We start from the raw sequence: 20,802 nt of genomic DNA, 5'->3' as shown, positions 1-20,802 counted from the left end.
CCCCCTCCGGTCCCCCAGCCCTTACCCTGGGTGCCGGTGTCCCGCCGCTGCTCCTGGGGGGGCTCGCCCAGCACCCCCCAGTCCTCCATCGCGGGGCCCCTGGCGCCGTCAGCCCCCGGCCCTGGGGGGAGAGAAGGGTGAGCCGGGCCCCCCACAGCCCTGAGCCCCCCGATCTGCACCAGGGACCCCCCCCATACCCCTGAGCCCCCCAGATCTGCACCCGGGACCCCCCCCATGGCCCTGAGCCCCCCAGATCTGCACCCGGGACCCCCTCCATGGCCCTGAGCCCCCCCGATCTGCACCAGGGACCCCCCCCATACCCCTGAGCCCCCCAGATCTGCACCCGGGACCCCCCCCCATGGCCCTGAGCCCCCCAGATCTGCACCCGGGACCGCCTCCATGGCCCTGAGCCCCCCGATCTGCACCAGGGACCCCCCCCCGGCTCTACCCCTCCCGATCTGCACCAGAGACCCCCCCCATAGCTCCCGAGCCCCCCAAATCTACACCAGCGCCCCCCCCCCATAACCTCGCCCCTCCCCCGATCAGCCCCAGGGACACCCCCCCGGCTCTACCCCTCCCGATCTGCACCAGGGACCCCCCGCGCGCCCCCCCCGCCCGCAGGCCCCACTCACCCGCGGCGGAGCCCCCCCCATGCGCCCCCCCGGTTGCCCCCCGGTGCCCCGCGGCCGCCGGGCCCGGCCGCCGGAAGCGCCGCCGTTTGTGGCGGGGGGCTCCGAGACGCTACTTCCGCTTTAGAGACCGCGGGGCCGCTCCGGCCGTCTCGGAGGACCGCGCGTCTCCATGGCCGTAACCCTTCCCCCCCCGACTCTATGGTCGCTCTTCCGGCGTGAGGGGGCGAGTCCTTCCGGCGCGCGGGTCCGGCGAGGGGGCGGGGAAAGAGGCGGGGCGTGCGCAACGGCGCGCGCCGATTGGCTGCGTCCCGCGGAGGGACTACGCCTCCCGTCGTCCCCCGCGCCGCCGCCGCCATTTTGCGTGGGCGGCGGGGGCGGAGGGGGAGGGCGCAGGCCGCGCCGCCGCCCGCCCGCTCCCACCCGCCGCCGCCGCCGCCACCGCCGGCCCCGTCCGCGCCCCGGGGGGTGCGGGGGGGCCGTTCCCCCCCCTCCTCTCCGCCGCCGCCCGGGGGGAGGGGGGGAGACCCCCTAACCCCTCCCCCGCCCGCCGCCGCCGCCGCCGCTCCCGGGGCGGGGGGGGGGGGGCGGCGGCGGCCCGGCGGGGCCTCCCTCCCCCCCCTCCTCTTCCCGTCGCCCCCCCCCCCCATCTCCTCCCGGCCCTGCCCCCGCCCCCGCCCCGCCAGCAGCCCCGCGGCCCCGGGGATGGCGCCGCTCCCGGCCCCACGGCGCGGCTGCAGGTGAGGCCCGCACCGGCGGTGTGGGGCGGGCGGGGGCGGGGAGGCGGCGGCGGCAAGGGGGGGGTGTGGGGGGTGGGTGCGGGTCCCTGTGTGCCTCCCCCCCCCCCCCGGCCCGGTGTCCCCAGCGGTGGCGCTAACGGAGCTCCCGCCTCTCTCTTCCTCCTCCCGCGGTGCCCGCGACGTCCCGACGGCGCCCACGACGGTCCCACGGTGCCTGTGACGGCCCCACGGCCCCCACGACGTCCTCACGGCGCCCACGACACCCCCACGGTCCTGGTGATGCCCCTGCCATATACCCACGGTCCTCGCGACGGCCCCCACGACCTCCCCACGGTTCTCGTGATGTCCCCACGGTGCCCTCGTGATGTCCCCACGGTGCCCTCGTGACATCCCCACGACACCCCCATGACACCCATGACATCTCCATGATACCCCTATGGTGCCTGTGACCTCCCCACGACACCCCCACGGTGCCCGTGACGTCCCAATGACACCCCCACGGTGTCCATGACGTCACTGTGCCACGGTGCCCTTGACGTCACCGTGCTCCTCGTGACGTCCCCACGGTGCCCGTGACATCCCCGCGACACCCCCACGGTGCCTGTGACATCCTCACGCTCCTCGTGACGTCCCCACGACGCCCATGACATCCCCACGACATCCCCACGGTGCCTGTGACGTCCCCGTGCTCCTCGTGACATCCCACGACGCCCACGACACCCCCACGGTGCCCATGATGTCCCCACGGTGCCCGTGACATCCCCACGACACCTTCACGGTGCCTGTGACATCCCTGTGCTCCTCGTGATGTCCCCACGGTGTCCGTGACATCCCCACGACACCTCCACGGTGCCTGTGACATCCCTGTGCTCCTCGTGACGTCCCCACGGTGCCCGTGACGTCCCCACGACACCCCCACGGTGCCTGTGACATCCCCGTGCTCCTCGTGACGTCCCCACGACACCCCCACGGGTGCCTGTGACATCCCCGTGCTCCTCGTGATGTCCCCACGACGCCCGTGACACCCCCCCGGTGCCCGTGACGTCCCCACGGTGCCCCCTCGGCGCTCGGGGCGCGCTTGGGGTCCCCGTGCCGCCCCCGGGACGTCACGCTCGGCGTCCGCGCCTCGTCGCCGCCGGCCCCGCGGGGCCGCCCGGGTCCCCATCGCGGCCCCCCGGCCCCCGCCGCGTCCCGGTGACGTCCCCGTCCCCGCGGGGGTCCCCAGGCCGGCGTAGGCGGGGAGCGGGGGCCAATGCGGAGCCGCGGGGCGGGGGCAGGAGCTCGGCGGCGCCGGACGCGGTGCCGGAGGTGCCGGGCCTGCCTGCGCTCCGAGTGCGGCGAGTGCCATTTCTGCCGGGACATGAAAAAATTCGGGGGGCCGGGACGGATGAAACAGTCGTGCCTGCTGCGCCAGTGCACCGCGGTGAGGGGGCACCCCCAAAATGGGGCGCTCTGGGGGGGCCCGGGCTGGTTTGGGGGGGGCCTGAGGGGGTTTAGGGGGAACACGGGCCGGTTTTGAGACCCTTGGGGTGGTTTAGGGGGTGCTTGGCAGGGTTTTAGGGGGATATGGGGTGGTTGGGGGGACATGGGGTGGTTCGGGGGGTGCCTGGGGTGGTTTTAGGGGGATATGGGGTGGTTGGGGGGGACATGGGGTGGTTCGGGGGGTGCCTGGGGTGGTTTTGGGGGGATATGGGGTGGTTGGGGGGGACATGGGGTGGTTTGGGGGGTGCCTGGGGTGGTTTTGGGGGGATATGGGGTGGTTGGGGGGACATGGGGTGGTTTGGGGGGTGCCTGGGGTGGTTTTGGGGGGATATGGGGTGGTTGGGGGGGACATGGGGTGGTTTGGGGGGTGCCTGGGGTGGCTTCAGGGGGTCCTCACATCATTTAGGGGGGCCCTGGGGTGTGTTAGGGGGTGCATTGGGTGGCTTTGAGACCCTTGAGATGGTTTGGGGGGCCCTGGGGGGGTTTCGAGGCCATGTGGGGTGTTTTTAGGGGGTCTTGAGAGACTTTTAGGGGACCCTGGGGTGGCTTAGAGGGAACAGGGGGTGGCTTGGAGAGTTTTGGGGTGCTTTGGGGGGACCCTGGGGTGGTTTTGGGGGGCCTGGGGTGATTTGGGCAGATGTAGGGTCCTTTAAGAGATTCTTGCAGGGTTTTGGGGACCCTTGGGGGGCCCTGGGGTGGGTTTTGGGGGGTCCCACGGTGGTTTAGGGGGTCCCAGGGTGCGTTGGTGGGCCCCGGGGTGGGTTTTGGGGGGGTCCCAGGGTGCGTTGGTGGGCCATGGGGTGGGTTTTGGGGGGTCCCAGCGTGGTTTGATGGGCCCCGGGGTGGGTTTTGGGGGGTCCCGGCGTGGTTTGGGGGGTCCCAAGGTGATTTGGTGGGCCCTGGGGTGGGTTTTGGGGGGTCCCAGGGTGGTTTGGGGGGTCCCGAGGTGCTTTATTGGGCCCCAGGGTGCCTTGAGGGGCCTTGGGGTGGGTTTCGGGGGTCCCAGGCTGGGGCTTGGCGACCCCCGGGGTCCCCCCGTGCCGCCGCGGGGCGGGCCGGGGTGGGGGGGGGTTCGGGGTTCAGGGGGGGTATTTGGGGTTCGGGGGGGGATGTTCGGGGTTGGGGGGGGGTATTCGGGTTCGGGGGTGCGCGCGGCGGTTTCGGGGCGCGCTGACCCCCGCCCCGCGCCCCCAGCCCGTGCTGCCCCACACGGCGGCGTGCCTGGGGGGGGGCCGGGGTTCAGGGGGGTTATTTGGGGTTCAGGGGGGGTATTCGGGTTCGGGGGTGCGCGCGGCGGTTTCGGGGCGCGCTGACCCCCGCCCCGCGCCCCCCAGCCCGTGCTGCCCCACACGGCGGCGTGCCTGGGGGGGGGGTTCGGGGTTCAGGGGGGTTATTTGGGGTTCAGGGGGGGTATTCGGGTTCGGGGGTGCGCGCGGCGGTTTCGGGGCGCGCTGACCCCCGCCCCGCGCCCCCCAGCCCGTGCTGCCCCACACGGCGGCGTGCCTGGGGGGGGGTTCGGGGTTCAGGGGGGTTATTTGGGGTTCAGGGGGGGTATTCGGGTTCGGGGGTGCGCGCGGCGGTTTCGGGGCGCGCTGACCCCCGCCCCGCGCCCCCCAGCCCGTGCTGCCCCACACGGCGGTGTGCCTGGGGGGGGGCCGGGGTTCAGGGGGGTTATTTGGGGTTCAGGGGGGTATTTGGGGTTCGGGGGGGGATGTTCGGGGTTGGGGGGGGGTATTCGGGTTCGGGGGTGCGCGCGGCGGTTTCGGGGCGCGCTGACCCCCGCCCCGCGCCCCCCAGCCCGTGCTGCCCCACACGGCGGCGTGCCTGGGGGGGGGGTTCGGGGTTCAGGGGGGTTATTTGGGGTTCAGGGGGGGTATTCGGGTTCGGGGGGGCGCGCGGCGGTTTCGGGGCGCGCTGACCCCCGCCCCGCGCCCCCCAGCCCGTGCTGCCCCACACGGCGGTGTGCCTGGCGTGCGGCGAGGCCGGCCGGGAGGAGGCGGCGGCGGGCGCGCAGGAGAGGTTCGAGCTGTCGCTGATGGAGTGCACCCTGTGCAGCGAGATCGTGCACCCCCGCTGCCTCCAGGTACGGGGGACCCCCCCCCGCGACCCCCCCCCCCGCCGCACCCCCCTTTTCCCGCGCGTCGGGGATCCCCCCACCCCGAAACGAAGGGGATCCCGCGACGGCGCCGTCCACGCCCCTACGGCAGCCCCCCCCCCCCCCGCCGTTTCGGGGATCCCTCCCGCCCAGAGGGGACCCCCAAATTGGGGGGGGGGCCCCCCCCCGGTTTTCTGACCCCCTCCCCGGTTTTCTGACCCCCTCCCCTCGCAGATGGGGCGCGCGGAGGCGGTGATCAACCCCGAGATCCCCAACTGCTGGGAGTGCCCCAAGTGCAAGCGGGAGGGGCGCAGCGCCAAGGTGGGGCGCGGGGCGGCCCCCCAAAATTTGGGGGGGGGGGGTCTCTGGGGTACTGGGGGGTCTGGGGAGGGGTTTGGGGGGCTGTGGGGTTCAGGGAAGGCTGTGGGGCGGGGGGGGAGCGTGAGGATTTGTGCGAATGGGGGGGGCAGAGCTCTGGGGGGGTATTTTGGGGTTTTGGGGGGGTCTTTAGATTTTGGGGGGGTTGTCTGGGGTATATGGGGGGGTGCTCAGGTGGTGGGGGGGTGGTCAGGTGTTGGGGGGGACCCCAGGTGTGGGGGAGGCTGCGGGGTTGGGAGGGGGCACGGGGGCTTGAGGGGGTCCCCAGGGTTTTGGGGGGGGGCAGGGCGTTGATATTTGAGGGGGGTCCCAGAGCTTTAGGGGTATCAGAGAGGTTTTTTGAGGGGGTGTGGGGTTTTGGGGGACCCCAGCATTTTGGGGGAACCCCGAAGGTCTGGGGCAGTCCGTAGGGCTGGGGGGAGTCGCTGGGGTTTTGGGGTCCCCCCTCCTGATCCCCCCTCGCCGCCCCCCCCCCAGGATTCAGGGGACGGGGGGGCAAAGCGGCGGGCGGAGGAGGGGGAAGAGGGGGTGCGCTGGAAGCTGACGGACGAGCCCCCCCCCAAACGCAAGGGGGGTCCCCTCCCCCCCGACGGGGCCCCCCCAAAGCGCAAGAGGGAGCAGGACCCCAAAAAGAAGGTGAGGACCCCGGGGAGGGGGGGAGTGGCCCTTTCCCCCTGCCGCCCCCCCCCCCCCCGGGGTTGGGGGGCACCCCCCACCCCGAGGGTCCCCGGGGGCCGGGTGCTGAGGGGTGTGTCTGTCTTGTGTCCCCCCCCCCAGGCGGAGGCGACAGACGGGGCGACGTGGGGGGCCCCCCCCGAGCTGCAGCCCCCCGGGGGGCCGGCCCCCGCCCCCGGCCCCCCCGACCCTGAGGTGAGACACCCCCCCCCCGTGCCCTTGGGGGTCCCCTGTGTGTCCCCCAGACCCCCTTGGTCATGCCGGGCGCGCTTGGGGGTGTCCCCAGGGCCCCCCCGTGTCCCCGGGGACCCCAAGGTTGTGCCTGGAGCCCCCCCGTGTCCCCAGGGACGTCCCCAGGATTGTCCCCAGCCCCCCCCTCCCGTGTTCCCAGGGCCCCCCAGGGGTGTCCCGGGGTCCCCCCGCCTGGTCCCCATGTCCCCGGGAGTGCCCCCAGGGGTGTCCCCATGTCCCCGAGGGTGCCCCCGGGGGTGTCCCCATACCCCCAGGGGTGTCCCCATGTCCCCAAGGGTGCCCCCGGGGGTGTCTCTGTGCCCCCGGGGGTGTCCCCATGTCCCCAAGGGTGCCCCCGGGGGTGTCCCTGTACCCCAGGGGTGTCCCCATGTCCCCAAGGTCCCCCCGGGGGTGTCCCCGTACCCCCAGGGGTGTCCCCATGTCCCCGAGGGTGCCCCCGGGGGGGTCCCTGCGCCCCAGGGGTGCCCCGAGGGCTGTCCCCGCGCCCCGGGGGGGGTCCCCACGCCCCCAGGGGTGCCCCCAGGGCTGTCCCCGCGCCCTGGGGGGGGTTCCCACGCCCCCAGGGGTGCCCCCAGGGCTGTCCCCGCACCACGGGGGGGGTCCCCACGCCCCCAGGGGTGCCCCCAGGGCTGTCCCCGCGCCCCGGGGGGGGTTCCCACGCCCCCAGGGGTGCCCCCAGGGCTGTCCCCGCACCACGGGGGGGGTCCCCACGCCCCCAGGGGTGCCCCCAGGGCTGTCCCCGCGCCCCGGGGGGGTCCCCGCGCCCCCGGGGCCGTCCGGCCGCGCGCCCCGGCTGACGGGGGTGCCGCAGGGCCGGACGCGGCAGCGGGAGCGCCTGGAGCGCTTCCGGCAGATGTGCCGCCTCCTGGAGCGCGTCCCGGCCGGCGCCAGCTCCAGCTCCAGCTCCAGCTCCGGCTCCGACTCGGGGGGCAGCCCCCCGCCGCCCTTCAGCCCCCCGGCCGCCGAGGAGGAGGAGGAGGAAGAGGAGGAGGAGGACGAGGAGGAGGAGGAGGAGGAGGAAGAAGCGGGGCGCCCCCACAACGGGGCCGCTCCCCCCGCCGCCAAACCCCCGCCGGGCTGCCGGGGGGGTCCGGGGGGGGTCCCGTCGGGCGGGGGGACGCGGCGCCTGCGGGCGTGGCCCCTGGTGCCCTCCCCCCCCCGGCCCCCCGCCCCCCTGGAGCGTCATGTGGTGAGACCCCCCCCCGCCAGCCCGGACCCCGACCGCCTGCCCCTGGACAGCGGCGCCGCGCACGTCATGCAGCGCGACGTCTGGCTCGGCGTCTTCCTGCACCTCTCGTCCCGCGAGCTCTGCGTCTGCATGCGCGTCTGCCGCACCTGGAGCCGCTGGTAGGCCTCACTGGGGCGACTGGGAGCACTGGGAGGGGGGCCAGGGGCCGTACTGGGAGCTCCGGGGGCCGTACTGGGAGCACTGGGAGGGGTTCTGGGGTCCGGGGGGTTCTCTCTGCGCCTCTCGTCCCGCGAGCTCCGTGTCCGCATGGGCGTCTGCCGCAGCTGGAGCCGCTGGTGGGCCTTAGTGGGGCGACTGGGAGCACTGGGAGCGTGGTTAGGGGCCGTACTGGGAGTGCTGGGGCCACACTGAGTGTTGTGGGGGCCATACTGGGAGCACTGGGAGGGGTTCTGGGGTCCGGGGGGTTCTCTCTGCGCCTCTCGTCCCGCGAGCTCCGCGTCTGCATGGGCGGCTGCCGCAGCTGGAGCCGCTGGTGGGCCTTACTGGGGCGACTGGGAGCACTGGGAGGGGGGCCAGGGGCCGTACTGGGAGCTGTGGGGGCCATACTGGGAGCACTGGGAGAGCTAAGGAAGATAGCAAAGTCATGGGGGGTGTTGGGGCGGTACTGGGAGCACCAGAGGCTCCTACGGGGAGCGTGGCGGGTGTTACTGGGAGCAACGAGCAACTGGGAGCAGCGGCATAGGTTTCTGGCGGTGCTTGGGAACACTGTAGGGTTACTGGGAGTACTGGCAGTACTGGGAGAGTGCCGGGGGAGCATGGGGGTCATTCCCAGTCTTACTGGGAGCTTGCTGCGAGGTTTCCACGAGCACCACAGAGCTTTACTGGGAGGTTACTGGGAGCACTGGGGGCTCTCGGAGGCCCAGACCAGGCTCCCTTTTGGGCTGTGGCCTCCCGGGGGTACCCCGACACCCCCCCAGGGGTCCCCTAACCCCCTCCCCAATACCCTGACCCCCCCAGGGTCCCCTAATCCCCCCCCCAGTACCTGACCCCCCCAGGGTCCCCTAATCACCCCCTGGTACCCTGCCCCCCCCAGCACACTGTACCCCCCCCCAAAATACCCTGACCCCCCCCTCCGGTTACCCTAACCCCCCCCAGTACCCCGCCCCACCCCAGGGGTCCCCCGACCCCCCCGGGGAGGTACCCTGACCCCCCCGTACCTCCCCCCCCGCCGCCGGCGTCTCCTAATGCCCTCCCTGGTCCCCTGACCCCCCCCCCAGTACCTTCCCCCCCCCCAGGGGTACCCCGACACCCCCCCAGGGGTCCCCCGACCCCCTCCCCGGTACCCTGAGCCCCCCCCCGGGTACCCTAACCCCCTCCTCGGTACCCTCAGCCCCCCAGGGGTACCCCGACACCCCCCAGGGGTCCCCCGACCCCCTCCCCGGTACCCTCAGCCCCCCCCGGGTACCCTAAACCCCCCCCCAGTACCTTCCCCCCCCCCAGGGCTCCCCTGACCCCCCCAGGGGTACCCCGACACCCCCCAGGGGTCCCCCGACCCCCTCCCCGGTACCCTCAGCCCCCCCCAGGGGTCCCCTGACCCCCCCAGGGGTACCCCAACACCCCCCCAGGGGTCCCCCGACCCCCTCCCCGGTACCCTCAGCCCCCCCCAGGGGTCCCCTGACCCCCCCAGGGGTACCCCAACACCCCCCCAGGGGTCCCCCGACCCCCTCCCCGGTACCCTCAGCCCCCCCCGGGTACCCTAACCCCCCCCCAGTACCCCGCCCCCCCCCAGGGCTCCCCTGACCCCCCCGGGGGGGCTGTCGCGGCGCAGGTGCTGCGACCGGCGGCTGTGGACGCGCATCGACCTGAGCCGGCGCGCGGCCATCACGCCGCCCATGCTGAGCGGGGTGGTGCGGCGCCAGCCCGCCAGCCTGGACCTCAGCTGGACCGGCATCTCGCGCAAGCAGCTCTCCTGGCTCGTCAGCCGCCTGCAGGGTGGGTGCCCCCGCACCCGGGGGGCCTGGGCGGCCGGGGGGGCCTGGGGGCGTCTTAGAGGGGTTACGGGGGGCCCTGGGCGTCCTAGGGGGGTTTTGGGGGTGTTTAGGGCATCTTAGAGGGGTTACAGGGGGGCCCTGGGTGTCCTAGGGGGGTTATGGGGGGGCCCTGGGCGTCTTAGAGGGGTTTTGGGGGTGTTTAGGGCATCTTAGAGGGGTTACAGGGGGGCCCTGGGTGTCCTAGGGGGGTTATGGGGGGGCCCTGGGCGTCTTAGGGGGGTTTTGGGGGTGTTTAGGGCATCTTAGAGGGGTTACAGGGGGGCCCTGGGCGTCCTAGGGAGGTTTTGAGGGGGCCCTGGGCGTCTTAGAGGGGTTTTGGGGGTGTTTTGGGTGTCTTAGAGGGGTTTTGGGGGGGCCTGGGGGCGTCTTAGAGGGGTCACGGGGGGGCCCTGGGCGTCCTAGGGGAGTTTTGGGGGGGCTCTGGGCGTCTTAGGGGGGTTACGGGGGGGCCCTGGGCATCTTAGAGGGGTTTTGGGGTGTTTTGGGTGTTTTAGAGGGGTTTTGGGGGGGCTCTGGGCGTCTTAGAGGGGTTATGGGGAGGCCCTGGGCGTCTTAGGGGGGTTTTGGGGGTGTTTAGGGCGTCTTAGAGGGGTTACAGGGGGGCCCTGGGCGTCCTAGGGGGGTTATGGGGGGGCCCTGGGCGTCCTAGGGGGGTTTTGAGGGGGCCCTGGGCGTCTTAGAGGGGTTATGGGGAGGCCCTGGGCGTCTTAGGGGGGTTTTTGGGGGTGTTTAGGGCGTCTTAGAGGGGTTACAGGGGGGCCCTGGGCGTCCTAGGGAGGTTTTGAGGGGGCCCTGGGTGTCTTAGAGGGGTTTTGGGGGTGTTTTGGGTGTCTTAGAGGGGTTTTGGGGGGGCTCTGGGCGTCTTAGAGGGGTTTTGGGGGTGTTTTGGGTGTCTTAGAGAGGTTTTGGGGGGGCCCTGGGCGTCTTAGAGGGGTTACGGGGGGGCTCTGGGCGTCCTAGGGGGGTTTTGGGGGGGCCCTGGGTGTCTTAGAGGGGTTTTGGGGGTGTTTTGGGCGTCCTAGGGGGGTTTTGGGGGGGCCTGGGGGCGTCTTAGAGGGGTCACGGGGGGGCCCTGGGCGTCTTAGGGGGTTTTGGGGTGTTTAGGGCATCTTAGAGGGGTTACAGGGGGGCCCTGGGCGTCCTAGGGAGGTTTTGAGGGGGCCCTGGGCGTCTTAGAGGGGTTTTGGGGGTGTTTTGGGTGTCTTAGAGGGGTTTTGGGGGGGCCTGGGGGCGTCTTAGAGGGGTCACGGGGGGGCCCTGGGCGTCTTAGGGGGTTTTGGGGGTGTTTAGGGCATCTTAGAGGGGTTACAGGGGGGCCCTGGGTGTCCTAGGGGGGTTATGGGGGGGCCCTGGGCGTCTTAGAGGGGTTTTGGGGGTGTTTTGGGTGTTTTAGAGGGGTTACGGGGGGGCTCTGGGCGTCTTAGGGGGGTTTTGGGGGTGTTTTGGGTGTTTTAGAGGGGTTACGGGGGGGCTCTGGGCGTCTTAGGGGGGTTATGGGGGGGGCTCTGGGCGTCTTAGGGGGTTTTGGGGGGGCTCTGGGCGTCTTAGAGGGGTTATGGGGGTGTTTTGGGCGTCTTAGAGGGGTTTTGGGGGGGCTCTGGGTGTCTTAGAGGGGTTTTGGGGGTGTTTTGGGTGTCTTAGAGAGGTTTTGGGGGGGCCCTGGGCGTCTTAGAGGGGTTACGGGGGGGCTCTGGGCGTCCTAGGGGGGTTTTGGGGGGGCCCTGGGTGTCTTAGAGGGGTTTTGGGGGTGTTTTGGGCATCCTAGGGGGGTTTTGGGGGGGCCTGGGGGCGTCTTAGAGGGGTCACGGGGGGGCCCTGGGCGTCTTAGGGGGGTTTTGGGGGTGTTTAGGGCATCTTAGAGGGGTTACAGGGGGGCCCTGGGCGTCCTAGGGAGGTTTTGAGGGGGCCCTGGGCGTCTTAGAGGGGTTTTGGGGGTGTTTTGGGTGTCTTAGAGGGGTTTTGGGGGGGCCTGGGGGCGTCTTAGAGGGGTCACGGGGGGGCCCTGGGCGTCCTAGGGGAGTTTTGGGGGGGCTCTGGGCGTCTTAGGGGGGTTACGGGGGGGCCCTGGGCATCTTAGAGGGGTTTTGGGGGTGTTTTGGGTGTTTTAGAGGGTTTTGGGGGGCTCTGGGCGTCTTAGAGGGGTTATGGGGAGGCCCTGGGCGTCTTAGGGGGGTTTTGGGGGTGTTTAGGGCGTCTTAGAGGGGTTACAGGGGGGCCCTGGGCGTCCTAGGGGGGTTATGGGGGGGCCCTGGGCGTCCTAGGGGGGTTTTGAGGGGGCCCTGGGCGTCTTAGAGGGGTTATGGGGAGGCCCTGGGCGTCTTAGAGGGGTTTTGGGGGGGCTCTGGGTGTCTTAGAGGGCTCACGGGGGGGCTCTGGGCGTCTTAGGGGGGTTATGGGGGGGCTCTGGGCGTCTTAGAGGGGTTACAGGGGGGCCCTGGGCGTCTTAGGGGGGTTTTGGGGGTGTTTTGGGTGTCTTAGAGGGGTTTTGGGGGGGCTCTGGGCGTCTTAGAGGGGTTATGGGGAGGCCCTGGGCGTCTTAGGGGGGTTTTGGGGGTGTTTAGGGCGTCTTAGAGGGGTTACAGGGGGGCCCTGGGCGTCCTAGGGGGGTTATGGGGGGGCTCTGGGCGTCTTAGAGGGGTTTTGGGGGGGCTCTGGGTGTCTTAGAGGGCTCACGGGGGGGCTCTGGGCGTCTTAGGGGGTTATGGGGGGCTCTGGGCGTCTTAGAGGGGTTACAGGGGGGCCCTGGGCGTCTTAGGGGGGTTTTGGGGGTGTTTTGGGTGTCTTAGAGGGGTTTTGGGGGGGCTCTGGGCATCTTAGAGGGGTTTTGGGGGTGTTTTGGGTGTCTTAGAGGGGTTTTGGGGGGGCCCTGGGTGTCTTAGAGGGGTCACGGGGGGGCCCTGGGCGTCCTAGGGGGATTTTGGGGGGGCCCTGGGTGTCTTACAGGGGTTTTGGGGGGGCCCTGGGTGTCTTACAGGGGTTTTGGGGTGCCCCGGGTGTTCTCCGGGGCCCTTTTAGGGTGTGGGGTGTCTGTAGGGGTTTTGGGGGTGGGCGCCCCATGGGGGGGCTCAGGGGGGTCCCCACACCCTGCAGGGGGTTTCGGGGGGTTCCCACGCCCCATGGGGGGGGCTCAGGGGGGTTCCCACATCCCCACACCCCACGGGGGGGCTCAGGGGTCCCACTGTCCCCGTGGGGGGGCGCGGGGGGGGTCCCACGCCCCACGGGAGGGCTTGGGGGTCCTGGTGTCCCCGCGGGGGGGCTCAGGGGGGGTCCCACGCCCCACGGGGGGGTTCCCACGCCCCACGGGAGGGCTTGGGGGTCCTGGTGTCCCCGCGGGGGGGCTCGGGGGGGTCCCACGCCCCACGGGGGGGTTCCCACGCCCCATGGGGGGGCTCGGGGGGGTTCCCACGCCCCACGGGGGGGTTCCCACGCCCCATGGGGGGGCTCAGGGGGGTTCCCATGCCCCACGGGGGCTCGGGGGGGTCCCATGCCCCGCGGGGGGCTCCGGCGTCCCGCCGTCCCCGCGGGGGGGTTCCCACGCCCCACGGGGGGGCTCGGGGGGGTCCCACGCCCCATGGGAGGGCTTGGGCGTCCTGGTGTCCCCGCGGGGGGGCTCAGGGGGGGTCCCACGCCCCACGGGGGGGTTCCCACGCCCCATGGGGGGGGTCCCACGCCCCACGGGAGGGCTTGGGGGTCCTGGTGTCCCCGCGGGGGGGCTCAGGGGGGGTCCCACGCCCCACGGGGGGGTTCCCATGCCCCACGGGGGGGGTCCCACGCCCCGCGGGGGGCTCCGGCGTCCCGCCGTCCCCGCGGGGGGGGCGCGGGGGGGCGCGGGCGCGCACCCACGGGGCGGCGGGCGCCGCAGGGCTGCGGGAGCTGGTGCTGAGCGGGTGCTCGTGGGGCGCGGTGTCGGCGCTGGGCACGGCCAGCCTGGCCTCGCTGCGCCTGCTGGACCTGCGCTGGGTGCCCGAGCTGTCCGACGCCCACCTGCGCGAGCTGCTGCTGCCCCCCCCCGAGGGCCGGCAGGGTGAGGGGCGCGGGGGCTGGGGGGGAGGGGGGAGATGGGGGGGAGATGGGGGGCGCAGGGGGATGCGGGGGGTCCGGGCTATAGGGGTTCCGGGGGGGACACGGAAGGAATATGTGGGTGCCACGTGGGGGGCGGTGGGTGCCACGTGGGTGCCACGCGGGGCGCGGTGGGTGCCACGCGGGGCGCGGTGGGTGCCACGTGGGGTGTGGCGGGTGCCATGCGGGGTGTGGTGGGTGCCACGTGGGTGCCACGCGGGGCGCGGTGGGTGCCACGCGGGGCGCGGTGGGTGCCACGTGGGTGCCACGTGGGGTGTGGTGGGTGCCACGTGGGGTGTGGTGGGTGCCACGCGGGGTGTGGTGGGTGCCACGTGGGGTGTGGCGGGTGCCATGCGGGGTGTGGTGGGTGCCACGTGGGTGCCACGCAGGGTGCGGCGGGTGCCACATGGGGCGCGGCGGGCGCCATGTGGGGCGCGGTGGGTGCCATGTGGGGCGCAGTGGGTGCCACGTGGGTGCCACGCGGGGCGCGGTGGGTGCCACGTGGGGCGCGATGGGTGCCACGCAGGGTGCGGTGGGTGCCACATGGGGCACGGTGGGTGCCACGCAGGGTGCGGTGGGTGCCACGTGGGGCGTGGCGGGTGCCACGTGGGGCGCGGCGGGCGCCATGTGGGGTGCGGTGGGTGCCATGTGGGGCGCAGTGGGTGCCACGTGGGTTCCACGCGGGGTGTGGTGGGTGCCATGTGGGTGCCACGTGGGGTGTGGTGGGTGCCACGTGGGGTGTGGCGGGTGCCACGTGGGTGCCACGCGGGGCGCGGTGGGTGCCACGCAGGGTGCGGTGGGTGCCACATGGGGCACGGTGGGTGCCACACGGGGCGCGGTGGGTGCCACGTGGGTGCCACACAGGGTGCGGCGGGCGCCCCGCTGACGCGCGGCCCCCAGCACCCCCCGAGGCGCGCGGGCGCCTGCCCAACCTGGTGGAGCTGCGGCTGGCGGGGCTGGAGGTGACGGAGGCCTCGCTGCGGCTGGTGGCCCGCCAGGCCCCCCAGCTGGCCACCCTCGACCTCAGCCACTGCGGCCGCCTGGGCGACGGCGCGCTGGCCGCCCTCGGCGCCCTGCGCCACAGCCTGGCCGAGCTCAACCTGGCAGGTGGGGGCCGGGACCCCCGGGGGGGGCTCGGGGACACCCGTGGGGACCCTTGGGGGGGCCGGGGGGCTCGGGGACACCCTTGGGGACTCGTGGGGGGGGGCTCGGGGACACCCTTGGGGGGGCTGGGGGGCTCGGGGACACCCGGAGGGGGGAGCTGGGGGGGCTCAGAGACACCCGTGGGGAGCCGGGGGGCGCTGGGGGGGCTCGGGGACACCCGTGGGGATCCAGGGGGGGCGGGGGCTCGGGGACACCCTTGGGGGGGGCTCGGGGGCACCCTTGGGGACTCATGGGGGGGGCTCGGGGGCTCGGGGACACCCTTGGGGGGGCTGGGGGACACCCGTGGGGACCCTTGGGGGGGCCGGGGGGCTCGGAGACACCCGTGGGGACCCAGGGGGACTCTTGGGGGGGGCTCGGGGACACCCGTGGGGACTGGGGGGGGGGGCCTGGGGGGCCCTGGGGACACTGGGGGGGGCTTGCGGGGTTGGGGGGGGCGCTGGGGACACCCTTGGGGACCCCTGGCGATGCCGGGGGGGCCCTGGGGACCCTGGGGGGGGGGGTGGTGGGTGTCCCCGGGTCCTGCCTTGGTGCCTCTGCCCCCCCCCCCGGTGCCCCCCCCCCCCCCCCGGTGCCCCCTCCCCACGGTGCCCCCCCCGCAGGCTGCCAGCGCCTGACGGACCAGGTGCTGCCGGCGCTGCGCCGCTGCCCGCGCCTGCGCCGCGTGGACCTGCGCTCCTGCCGCCACGTCAGCCCCGAGGCCTGCGCCCGCCTCTGCCAGGAGCCCCCCGCGCCCCCCCCGGGGGGGCCGCCCCCCGCCCCCTTCCGCCTCCCCGAGGAGAAGCTGCTGCTCAAGGACGGTTAAAGCCGGGGGGGGGGGGGGGGGGGCGGCACGGGGACCCCCCCACACGCCGGGGACCCCCCGAGGGACAGCGGGTGCCCCCCACGGACGCTGGGGACCACCCCCCCATGTGGAAATTGGGGACCCCCCCCCCCGGAAATTGGGGAGCAGGGCAGCGGGGAGACCTCCTCCCCACCCCCGGACACTGAAGACCCCCCACAGGGGGGCTGGGGATCCCCCCATGGACGCTGGGGACCCCCCCCCGACACCGGGGACACCCCCCCCCCCGTGCCACTGGGGACCCCTCGTGGACGACGGGGACCCCCCGGGGTGGGGGGGACCCTGCAACCCCCCCCCCGACTGGACGAGGTTCTTTCATTAAAGCTATGCACTGATTTGGGGGGGGGGGGTAGGGGGAAGGCCACGCCCACCCCACGCTGTTAGCCACGCCTCTGCGCTGTAGCCACGCCCCGTCCCCGGGGCTGGCAGGGGGCGGGGGGAGCAGTCCCAACCCACCCCCTCAGGGATGGGGGCGTGGCTCGGAGAGGCCCCGCCTCCAGACGGGTGGGAGCGGGCAGAGAAAAGTCGAGTGACTCCTGGTGGGAGGGGGGAGCGGGCTTGAGCACGCCCCGCCCACCGCGGGGCGGAGCTGTTGTAGACGTTTCCCTTTCAGGGGCGGGGCTTCGCCGGGCCCCTCCCTCCGGCGGGCGAGTGTTCCCCTCCCTGGTTGAGGCTGGGCGTGACCTTACCCCGAATTATGGGCGGGGCTGTCCCAAGCCACGCCCCTCCCGGGCAGGGGGCGGAGTCCCCCCGCCATTTTATACTTGAATCCTTGCTGGAGGCGTTACTTGAACCGGGGCCGGGGGGGCCGGGGGAGGGGGGGCCGGGGGGGGGAACCCCGAAACCTCAGGGCTCCGGGGGGGGCTGGTGTGGGTGTGTGTGGACACGCCCCCTTTCCCCCTCCCCCTCCCCCCGCACCCCCCCCCCCCCCCAGGACCAAAGCTGCCCCTCCCCCAGCCGGCGGGGGCGGTGGGGGAGGGGTGGGGGGGCGGGGCCCCGCGGCGCCGCCAATAAACGGTCGGATTTTTTTTTTTTTTTTTTTTTTAACAAAAAATCCCGAATGTGTCTGTGTCTGGGGGGGGGGGGGGAGGGACACCAGCCGTCCGGGGAGGGGGGGCGGGGGCTTTTCGCACCCCGAAATCCCCCGTGTGCGGGGCCGCCGAGCTGCGCGGAGCGTTGCGGCAATGCGCATGCGCGGGGGGGGGGGTGCCCGCGCACGCGGCTGCGCATGCGCGGAGCTGTCCGGAGAAACCGCGCATGCGCAGAGTTCACGCGGGAGGGGCGGGACGGACTCGGCGTCTGCGCGGGGATCAGGCGCATGCGCAGAGCTGTCGGCGGAAGAGGAACGACTCGGCGCATGCGCGGAGGTGTCCGAGGGGCGGTGACCGCACGGAGCTCCCGGGTGACCTCTGCGCATGCGCGGAGCTGGGGGGGGCCGACACACACGAGGACGGTCTCTGCGCATGCGCGGAGCTGCCGGGAGGTGTGTGTCTCTGCGCATGCGCAGAGCTTTCGCGGCTCTCTGCGCATGCGCGGAGCGGCCAGGGGCCGCTCGGCGCATGCGCGGAGCTGCCGGGAAGTCTGCGCATGCGTGGAGCTACGGCGGGGGTATGCGCATGCCCGGCGCTGCCGGGAGGGAGGGGGGCAGGGACGACTCGGCGCATGCGCAGACTTCTCCGGGCCAGCGGAAGCGGCGCGTGCGCAGAGCGCGCTGGAGGGCGCTGGAGGAACGGCGCATGCGCGCAGCGCCCTACGCGGAGGGCGGGGCGGCGGCGCCTGCGCAGTGCGGAGGCGGCGGCGGCGGCGCGGATTCGCCACAACCGCGCGGCTTTAATTAAAAAAAAAAACCAAACCGACCCAAAAACCCCCAAACCTCCAAAGCCGTTGAATAAAGGGGCGGGTAAAGCGCGGCGCACTCGGGGCGTGGAACGATAACGGGGGGCTGCGGTGGCGAAAGTGCGGTCGGCGGCTGCGCGCCGCAGATTCGCCACGGCTGCCGGGGCCGCCTTCCCTCCCCCCCCGCACGGGTCGGGCGCGTTTTCCCGTGGCGGCGCGTGGCGCGTTGCCGGTTCCTCCGGTTTTTTGCGGGTGCGTTTCGAGGGCGTCTTTGGGCGCGGAAAGGGGTGGGGAGGGGGGGTGGGGGGGGGGTGGGGGGGGGCTCCGCCGCGGGGCAGGGGGGAAGCGGCGGCCCCGTGTGGAAAGTGCGGCGGGGCGGCGCGCACGCGCGGGGCCTCTCGCGAGAGCGGCGCGGCCCGTTGGCTCCGCCCCCTTCTCGCGCTCGCTCGCTCCCCGGTTCCCCCCCCACCCCCCCGTCCCCCCTTCCCCTCCCCGTCCCCTCACCCGCCCGCCCCGCTCCGCGGCGGCGGCTCCGGCCCCACCGGCCCCACCGGCCCCACCGAGCTCCCCCTCCCCGCCCTCGGCCCCTTCAGGCCCCGCCGCTCTCCCGCCCCGCGGAGGGGGGCGGCGGCGGCGGGAGCGGGCAGGTGAGAGCGGGGTCGGGGGCGGCGGCGGCGGCGGCGGGGGGGGGGGGGGAGGTTTGCGTGGGGTTCGTGAGAGGAAATTTCGGGCCTTGCGGGGGGATTCGGGGGGCTGCGGGGGGCGCGGGGGGCGGGGGGGGCCTGGGGGAGGGCGGGGGGCGGGGGGGAGGGGGGGCCGTGAGGAGAAGGGGGGTCGGGCCCGGGGCTGAGGGGGCGGGGGGGCGCGAGGCGTGGGGGGCTGAGGGGGATGTGAGGGGGGAGGCCACGCTTGGGGGGCTGGGGGGCGCGAGGGGTGAGGAGAAACTTGGGGGGCTGCGGGGGGGGGGGGGAGCCGAGGCTGTGAGGAGAAACTTGGGGGTCTGGGGCGGGGGAGGGGACGGGCCGGGGGAGCCGGGGGGCGGCGGGGTGACCCCCCCCTCCCCGGTGCCGCCGCAGCGTCGATGAGGCAGCATGGAGCCCGAGGCGGGGGGTGACAGCCAGCGGACCCCCAGCGTCCCCTGGCGCAGCTACAAGCTGCTGGTGGACCCCGCGCTGCGCCGCGCCCCCCAAAAAGTCTATCGCTACGATGGCGTCCACTTCAGCGTGCCCGTGAGTCCCCGGCCCCCCGCCCGGCCCCCCGCCCGGCCCCCGCCGCGGGCCGCCGCTCCCTGGGGTGCGCTCGGGGTCCCCCGCCCGCCGCACCCCACGTTTTTCTACCCCCTCCCGCCCCCCAACCAGGACTCGGGGTACCCCCCGGCGGGCGCCGTGCAGGACCCCCGGCCCCGGCGCATCTGGGCGAAGCACCGCGACGTCTCCTTGCCCGTGCCCAAGTTCAAGGTGAAGGGAAGCGGGGGAGGGGATTTCAGGGGGGAGAGAGGGTTTGGGGGGGGGGGGGGAGAGGGGCTTTTAGGGGCCAGACGAGGTTTTGGGGAGCAGAGAGGGTTTTAGGGAGCAGAGGAGTTTCAGGGGACAGAGAAGATTTTAAAGCAGTTTTAGGGGGGGTTTAGGTGCAGAGAAGAACTTTTAGGAGCGGAGAGGGGGTTTTGCGGGGTTTTTAGAGGGGTTTTGGGGGGGGAGAGAGGGTTTTAGAGAGGTTTTAGGGGGGGTTTGGGTGGGGAGAGAGGGTTTTAGACAGGATTTAGAGGGGTTTTAGAAGAGTTTTAAAGGGGTTTTAGGGGGATTTTAGGGGGGAAGAAGGGGTTTTAGAGAGTTTTAGAGGGGTTTTGGGGGGGAGGGGGTTTTAGGGGGCTTTTAGAGGGGTTTTAGGGGAGAAGGGGAGTTTTAGAGGGATTTTGGGGGGGAGAGGGGGTTTTAGGGGGTTTTAGGGGGGGAGAGGAGTTTTTAGAGGGGTTTTAGGGGGGGAGAGGGAGTTTTTAGAGGGGTTGAGGGGTTTTTAGGGGGGTTGAGAGGGTTTTTAGGGGGGTTTTAGGGGGGTTTTGGGGGGGAGAGGGAGTTTTTAGAGGGGTTGAGGGGGTTTTAGGGGGGTTGAGGGGGTTTTAGGGGGGTTTTAGGGGGGTTGAGGCGGTTTTATGGCGGGGGGGGGGGGCCGCGCCGCCTCGCCAGCGCTAACGCCGCGCGTGTCCGTGTCGGGGGGCAGCTGGACGAGTTCTACGTGGGGCAGATCCCGCTGAAGGAGGTGACGTTCGCCCGGCTGAACGACAACGTGCGCGAGGCGTTTCTGGCCGACATGTGCCGCAAATACGGGGAGGTGGAGGAGGTGGAGATCCTGCTGCACCCCAAAACCCGCAAGCACCTGGGGCTGGCGCGGGTGCTCTTCGCCAGCACGCGGGGGGCCAAGGAGACCGTCAAGCACCTGCACAACACCTCCGTCATGGGCAACATCATCCACGCGCAGCTCGACATCAAAGGTCAGCCGCCCCCTCCCCGCTTTTTCGCCCCGCGGCGAGTTTCGGGGCGCGCCGACCGCTTCCCCCCCGCCCCGAGGTTTGGTTTTTATGGCGGGGCGGGGGGGGGGGGGGTTTGTCGAGCCCCCCGCCCCGGCGCCGTCGCTTCGCAGGGCAGCAGCGGATGAAGTATTACGAGCTCATCGTCAACGGCGCCTACACCCCCCAGACGGTGCCCACCGGCGGCAAAGCGGCGGGGGACAAGGCGGAGGCGGTAGGGGGATGGGTTCTGGGGTACCCCCCCTCTTCCCGGGGGGCGGGGGACTCACCCCCAGGGGGTTTAAGCGCACGGGGGGCTGTTGTGGGACGCTCCTGAGCCCGTTTTTCACCCCACGGGGGTCTTTTGGGGTCCCCCCGCTCCATTTTTCACCCCACGGGGGTCTTTTGGCCCCCCCTCAGTGCGTTTTTCCCCCCGTGGGGGTCTTTTCGGGTTCCCCTAGCCCGTTTTTTTACTCTATGGGGCTTTTTTGAGGTCCCCCCACTCCATTTTTCCCCCCACGAGGGTGTTTTGGGGCCCCACCCAGCCCACTTTTCACCCCATGGGGCTCCTTTGGGGTCCCATCACTCCATTTTTTCCCCATGGGGGGCTTTTCGGGTCCCACTAGTCCATTTTTTTATGTTATGGAGCTTTTTTGGGGCCCCCCAGTCCATTTTTCACCCCCTGGGGGGCTTTTGGGCCCCCCCCCAGTGTGTTTTTCCCCCCACGGGGGTCTTTTCGGGCCCCCCCACTCCACTTTTCCCCCCATGGGGCTCCTTTGGGACCCCCCCCAAATCCCTTCTTCACCCCACGGCGCCGTTCCGGGGGGTCCCGGAGCCGCGTCCGCCCCCTGCGCGTATTTCGGGGCGTTCCCCACTGCGTTTTCCGTTGCACGGGGCTGTTTTGGGGGGGG

At 72.6% G+C, this 20,802-nt stretch overlaps 3 protein-coding genes across 3 annotated transcripts in view; 2 read left to right on the top strand and 1 right to left on the bottom strand.

The window, feature by feature from the left end:
- Nucleotides 1-2,621: 2,621 nt before the first annotated feature.
- Nucleotides 2,622-15,516, top strand: FBXL19 (F-box and leucine rich repeat protein 19; the record flags this gene model as incomplete). Its single annotated transcript, XM_082012320.1, has 11 exons — nucleotides 2,622-2,792; nucleotides 4,791-4,934; nucleotides 5,181-5,267; nucleotides 5,802-5,960; nucleotides 6,102-6,194; nucleotides 6,931-7,180; nucleotides 7,367-7,598; nucleotides 9,269-9,432; nucleotides 13,354-13,515; nucleotides 14,451-14,657; nucleotides 15,314-15,516. 11 exons carry the CDS (start codon nucleotides 2,622-2,624, stop codon nucleotides 15,514-15,516), a joined length of 1,872 nt encoding a protein of 623 aa, XP_081868446.1.
- Nucleotides 15,517-18,479: 2,963 nt separating this feature from the next.
- On the top strand, nucleotides 18,480-20,196 carry SETD1A (SET domain containing 1A, histone lysine methyltransferase; the record flags this gene model as incomplete). The annotated part of the gene is made up of 5 exons (XM_082012319.1): nucleotides 18,480-18,617; nucleotides 18,747-18,845; nucleotides 19,606-19,876; nucleotides 20,026-20,126; nucleotides 20,188-20,196. The coding sequence occupies 5 exons, from the start codon at nucleotides 18,480-18,482 to the stop codon at nucleotides 20,194-20,196; spliced, it is 618 nt and encodes a 205-aa protein (XP_081868445.1).
- Nucleotides 20,197-20,531: 335 nt separating this feature from the next.
- Nucleotides 20,532-20,802, bottom strand: part of THOC6 (THO complex subunit 6) — a gene marked incomplete at both ends in the record, with an annotated part of 3,014 nt that continues 2,743 nt past the window's right edge. The window contains 1 exon segment of the mRNA XM_082012318.1: nucleotides 20,532-20,573. Coding sequence (XP_081868444.1) covers nucleotides 20,532-20,573 — 42 coding nt within the window.

The sequence above is a fragment of the Phaethon aethereus genome (genome assembly GCF_964289735.1).
Source record: "Phaethon aethereus genome assembly, chromosome: 35".
Lineage (NCBI taxonomy): Eukaryota > Metazoa > Chordata > Aves > Phaethontiformes > Phaethontidae > Phaethon > Phaethon aethereus.
This window is presented reverse-complemented; position numbering and strand designations above follow the sequence as displayed.